Raw genomic sequence first — 6,750 nt, forward strand, 5'->3', positions numbered from 1 at the left:
GTGTGTGTGTGTGTGTGTGTGTGTGTGTGTGTGTGTGTGTGTGTGTGTGTGTGTGTGTGTGTGTGTGTGTGTGTGTGTGTGTGTGTGTGTGTGTGTGTGTGTGTGTGTGTGCGCGAGGCTGATTAGCAGTTATTGGAGCAACAGGGGCATTGAGTCACAAACTTTTCTGAAGTAAACTGGATCCGTTTAAGAGGCTCCACATCATGGCACTCGTGGATTACCCGACTTTAGCTTTTCTACCAGCAACCGTCAATGCAGCCGAGAGTCAACTATGTAACTAGAATGTCACTTTAGTAGCTACTAGGTCAGTCAGGACAGACTATTGCAGATAGCATCAGGAAGTTGAGAAGTTTTCCTTTTTTTTCTACAAGTATTTGAGGCCATGGGGAACTCTGAGAGCGTAGGGTGGATAGTAGTGGAGTGCGCCTGCAGGATCCTTGGTATTTCCACAGCAACAGGTAAAATCTACATAAAAACAAACAAAAGAATTATAGCAACAATAAATCTATGGCATGTGTATCGGTTATTACTTCAGTATGAGTATGATTTAGTTCTTTGGATGCACTGGAAGATGCACAATAAACTCCAGATCCTCTCTGTCTTTAGTCATCTGGTCAGTTACAACTTACATATTGTTGCAAAAATATCAATGAAGACTTAAAGTAAAGCATAAATTGTCATCAGTAGTACTAGTAGCAGTGGTTGGCTAGTAGTACTTTTACATTTTATCTGCTATGTCGTGCTACCACATGTTAAGAACCTGATATCTGACTCTGAGCTATGATAGCATATTTCCATCCTAAATCTCCAAACTGTCACAGTTTTCAGGAACATTTTTAAGCTCTCCTGCAGAGGAGGGTTCTCCAGCTGTGTTTTTAAGGATTTCATAAACCTGAGATGTTACAGAGTCAGATGGTGATGTTGGCTAACTGTATTCTTGACCTCCAAGAAGGTCAAACCATCTCTTGGCAGAGATATGGAGCATATAAAAACATACTTGATCATACATAACCTTGCCCCCCCCAGCCCCCACTCCTCTGTTTTCCTGAGGCACAATGGGACAGATTGCAAGCAGCTCTCTTAGCCACATTAAATCATCACGGGGGAAATGGCTCTCTGGTTCCTGCCTTCTTCAAAAAAATATGGGACCCCCCTCTTCCACTTAAATTCAAACAGCTGCAGACGCTGAACATTTACTGAGAGACATGTGCCTCAGATCGCACCAAAACCAAGTCTCTGTATCAAGCTGGGTTACAGGGCTTACATGATCACAGGCTGTTAGACGTCCACACCTACACAGGCTTTCTCTAGCATTGTTCTACATACGTGTGTATGGGTACTTTTATGGCGCGTCTGCGTGTGCCCACGTCTAGTCTGCCTGTGTGTTCACGTCTGCGTGTCTGCGTTGGCCTGTCTGACTCTGTGTGTGTTCTATAGACAGACATACACACAGGGAGCACATGTATGTTAATTTCCAGCTGTGTGTGTTGTGTATGCAGCGTTAATTCCTCTCACACTCTATAAACTACCAGAAACCACTTAGCCGCGTTCTCTTGATTTCCCTCCGGTGCTGATTCTATCTCTGAATTTCTGGTAAGCAAGCCAGATAAATTGTTTCCATGTGTATAGTGGCCATCACCACATAACCATGCTTACCTCCTTTATACCTCAGAGGGAAAAGATTGGTTATAAAAACAGGGTTTTCTTTGTAGCATTTTAAGCCTTGATTTCATCTCATTTTATATCATTCCTTGTGTTCAAATGTATTTCACTGTCTGTGCTGTCAGGAATAGTTTGACGTTTTGGGTTTCAATGCTGAGAATTCGATGAGAGGATTGATAACACTCTCTTAAATAAAGCACTGGCAATGAGCTATGTTAGCTGAGCATTAGACTGGAAACAGAAGCAAACAGTGAGACTGGATCTGCCCAAAGGTGACTAAACTACCTGCCAAGCCAGGAAGTTAAACTGTGCCTGGCCAAGAAGTAGTCCAGCCTGTATTGTAACTCCCCATAAAACCACCAAGTCAAAGTATAATGTCAATTAGCAAGCTGCAGAAGTGCTGGTAGGCAGATTTTGTTTCTTTTGGACTGAGTCAGGCCAGCTCTTTGCAAATGTTTCCAATCTTTATGCTAACCTAAGCTAAGCTAACTGACAGCTGGGAGTAGTTTTATACACAGAAATTAAACGGGTATTGATCTTTCCATCTCTCCCTATGCAAGAAAGCATCCACATGCTATTTCTTTAAAATATAAGCAATCAGGGAGAAGTGAAATATAGGTGAAATCAATTAAATCAATTCATTGATGGCTTCAGGGAAATTCCTCTTAGCTTTTCCCAAAATGGTGAGGTCATAGGTTAAGGGAAGCTGCAGTAGACATTAAGCATCTCGCTAAGGGCTCTGCAGCAAAGTTGATCTTACACTTACTTGCGATAAATTGGAAGCTTCCCGCTGCAGCGGAGAATTGCTTCCTTTTTTTCAGAAAGCATGTACATTTGGTGATATGGAAGGATCATTCTTAAAAAATCAAATAAATAAATAAAACTGTTCTGCATCATTGGTCATTCATAAGCCAAAGACGTCAGACAGGAAGGGCAGCTACCAACACAATTTTACATCTGATGACGACTTCACAAACAAGTGCTGCAGTTTTTTTTTGTTTTTTTGTTGTTTTTTTTTTAGCATATCATGATTGTGGTTCACTGGAGGAAATCTGTGAAGTGGTAAGAGTGCACTCAAATAAAATCACCAGTGATAACATAATTGTCAGCATGAGTAAGCTATTAGCAAAAATCCTGTGACCATAATAGAAGCAATTGCAGCAATTATCAAAATAATGTGTTTTTTATAAGGCACATAATCAACATTTCAGTGAATGTAACCTTTACCTTAAAGGCTCCTAGTTGGGTCTCTTTAGGTCATCTTTAATCCATCTTTTTTTGCTCTAGGAGGGAAGAAATAGTTTTCAGCCAAGTCATAAACTCACTGCAACTGTCAGGGTGCAAGAACACAGTAAATGCTACCTTGAGAGCAATATGACAAAGACACATAAAACATATGTCAAAGAACAGGAAAAGCAGCACAACTCAAAGTTGTTTCATAGGGGAAATGTTAACAGTATTCATACAGATCTGCAACTCAACCCACCATGAAGGAGAAAATATGAGCTAAGTCTGACATCTGGTGGACAGAATCTGCTCACCAGGAACTCCCAGGGAAAACAAGCAAATGAACTACCTGTTTCTGTTTCAGTGCTGTGTGCTGTGGGAGTTGAGACCCTACACAGGGGAGAATTCAACAGCCTTGGCATCTACCTAATGTAAGTGTGTATAGTTTTTGTAATTTGTGTAAAAGAACATGTGGCTTGTCGACTTTTAGCAATCACTTTCAATACTGTACTTCATAGTCACACATAAAGTGCATATGTATATTCACTTGCAAAGAGATGTTGGGAAGGAGTCAGAGGGACGAGGCGAGGTGAAGAGGACAGTCCTTTAATGCTATTTCTATTTATATCTGGGGCTCATGGCCAAACTCCCACAGAGCCAAAGGAAAACATCCCCCAGAGGAGACCAGAAATGCATGACTGTTTATTCTGCCAGTACGCACAAATGCAGTTGAACAAAGTAGTCCTACACACACACAGAGACACAACAACACATTTTACATTAGTTTATCCTATTATTCTTCTCATTCCTTTATTCTTTTTTCTCTGGCCTTCACAGTTATAATTCTGTCGACCATTTTTGCTATAAAGGAGTGAGATGTCCTCTCCTTGGCCCCCTCCTCATGTCTGTCTGTCCTGCACACCTCTGTTTTTTTGTGTTTTACACACACACGTCCTCGTTTTGCTCACAAGCCCTGAACCCTATGTTTAACCATCACAAATGAATGCCTTCAAAAAACATTAACCTACCTCTGAGTCTAAAACCAAGTCTTTACCCTCAGACAGCTGTTTAAATTTGTGGGATCCAGCTATTTGGTCCCCAGAAAGCTGTTCCACCCAACAGCCATTGTGGGCTCCCAGTTTTTGGACCCCACCAGTATAGAAAAACAAGGTCACACACCTTCACAAACAAACACAGTCTCCAGCTCTTGAGAGTGAGAGTGCAGTGTACGATGATGATGAGTCTGGAGCCATTTTTCTGGTTCACTGGATCTTTATCAGATTATTTAAACACAAAACAGTGATCGTTGACAGAGGAAAAAAAATCACAAATGCAGAGACTTAAATCTGATTTTTTTCTCTCTAGCAGAACACTTTAAGTTGCCTTTACCCACATTTTGCCAGTTTGTCAAAAAAAAAAAAAGAGAAAAAGATGTGGTCCTCACCCACAGCTAGTTAAGATACAAAGACATGGACACAATTAGATAGTTTACATAGTTTAGAAACTGTTTACTGATTTTTATCACTGAGGCTGTCACTTTCATCTGGCTCTAACTCTCTCCTCCCAGAGTTTCATCTTTTGCCATCATGATGTTTGAACTGGCGTATTTCCTGCATGTTCTCCTGTCTATGTGTCTGCCGTGAGTACACAACACTCAACAACAACATCTGTGCTTTATACAGAGGGGAAAACCTCATACAGATTTTTTTAACCTACCATATGGTTTGTCAGTGCAAAACAGGTATAAAAACCTAAACACAAATATGGATGGATATACATTATTTAATTTCTGACATGAAAACATCAGTGTGCATTTCTCTTTCCTCATCTTCTCCCTCTTTATCTCTAAAGATGCCCTCCACACTGGCAGCTATTTGTGTTGTGGGGGAAGATGGCTGACATTGGAGGCTTCCACAAGTTCCTCTATTACTCCATCATGTCAGTGGTCTGCTTTTTGCACCCTGTGTTGGTATGGCATGCGATTATTCCAGGTAAAATGGCACCAGCATGTACAAAAAAAAACTGTTTACTGTGCTTGTCTTATCATTGGTCTTTACAGGAGCAGTAGGTGACTGTTACTACATTGTTTACACCTCTATAGAAAAAGAAATATATTCTGTGGTTGCAGGGACAATGCTTCTGGTGACAGCCTTTTTCAACTTCATACTCAGCAAGAAAACAAAGGCCGCGTCTCCCAAAAGACCACAGGAGAGCTACAGTGACCAAGGTCCGACCACCGTCTGCGTGACGGAGAGAGCGGGCCCGGACAGCACCGTCTCATTCTTCCACATGATGACGGGGAGGAGAGGCCGGGGGCTGGTCCTCGCAACCAGAGACCGCCGCCTCAGCCCGGGAGAGAGAGGAGAGAGCGTCCAGGCCATGCTGGAGCTGGAGCAGACAGCAGCACCTAAAGACACAGACAGGGGGAGGAGGGGGAGGAAAGGCAGGGAGGAGCCTGTGGAGAGAGAGATGGAGGAGATGTACGGCTCCTGTGAGCCAGAGGCAGACACCACCTCAGACACTGCACCTATGATTGCTGACTGAACATCCCTCTGCACTCAGACTGAGCTGCTTACTGATATCACATGATGGAAATCATGTGTAATTTAGTCATACTGGCTGGGTGCAACCAGCTGTGGCTGACTTTTATGTAGCTGGAAATACCCTGATAAAATGCCCCACTTTTGAGCATTTTTTAAAAGTAAAATATATAAGATTATTAGATCTTTTAAATTAAATGTTCTATTGATTTGTATATTTTTTACTTTAAAAACATCTATTTGTACGTTTGTGACATTTTTGATGTGTAAAGTCTATCGTCGTGTATACATTCAAAGAAATAAAACCATTTGTACCTATACATGTGCACATGGGTGGCTTTTAATCTGATAGACTGCTTTTGCAGAGCCAGCACTGATTGAAAAGGAGACATTAGCGTCAAACAATCCAATCCAGTTACCGCTGCATACATTATTCATAAGGTGGTAAATTAGATCAACTGCTTCATCCATTCAGCGTCAGAGGAAAATATGTGCGATTGTGAGTGAGAGCAACGGGCACCGAGAGCTTGTGCAGGTGCAATGTGTTGCAGTCACATTCAAGTCTCCTCATTGTGTGTTTGTCATGTGCGCGTGGTGACCATGGAGACGGAGCTCTGGGAGGAGCACAGGCGTTATTATGGTGATGAGGGGAGCATCAGATCACCCAACGTAGGCCTACACTTCACCAAAACACATCTGATGTGCCAACGCACCAAAACTAATCACAAGCATTATTCATGCATTAATAATATGTCATACACATTACATGGAAGACATCAATAGGGTGCCTTGATCAGACTTAACCAATATAATTCACCATAAAATTAATTTATACATGATATTGAGGGATTGCACTAGATTTTTGTGGCTACAGAAATGTTCCAATGACAAAAAACGCTCTTTACTTTACTTATTTTACTACAAATATACTAGGGGAGAGTGGGGTAAGTTGTCACACTTTTTACTCTAAGTTGAATTTCTTACTAAGTATGAGCCCAACAGATTTCCTTTCAACATGTGATGGTAGCCTAGAATGTTAGGTAGAAATGGAATTACTTTGTTCTCCCACAGCTTATTCTTATGAAAAGATGTGAACTGTCAAATACATCATGCACACTTGTGACAATTTACCCCGACCCTGGGGTAAGTTGTCACATACTATGGGGTAAGTTGTCCCAATGTTATTTCAATGGGATTAAAAAAAAAAATGGAGATCAACCAAAAAAATGAAAAATCACAAAGTAAGCACCGCTGTGACAGCTCATACTACATCAAAACATGTCTTTCTATGGCTGGCCTGTTGCTCCACCCACCACTCTCT

General features: G+C 41.5%; 1 protein-coding gene across 1 annotated transcript; it reads left to right on the top strand.

Moving 5' to 3' along the window:
* Nucleotides 1-272: 272 nt before the first annotated feature.
* tmem72 (transmembrane protein 72) lies at nt 273-5,433 on the top strand (the record flags this gene model as incomplete). Its single annotated transcript, XM_083988226.1, has 5 exons — nt 273-458; nt 3,254-3,320; nt 4,457-4,528; nt 4,741-4,880; nt 5,018-5,433. Exons 1-5 carry the CDS (start codon nt 383-385, stop codon nt 5,431-5,433), a joined length of 771 nt encoding a protein of 256 aa, XP_083844352.1. The 5' UTR covers nt 273-382.
* Nucleotides 5,434-6,750: the final 1,317 nt, after the last annotated feature.

The sequence above is a fragment of the Trachurus trachurus genome (assembly GCF_905171665.1).
Source record: "Trachurus trachurus genome assembly, chromosome: 15".
Taxonomy (NCBI): domain Eukaryota; kingdom Metazoa; phylum Chordata; class Actinopteri; order Carangiformes; family Carangidae; genus Trachurus; species Trachurus trachurus.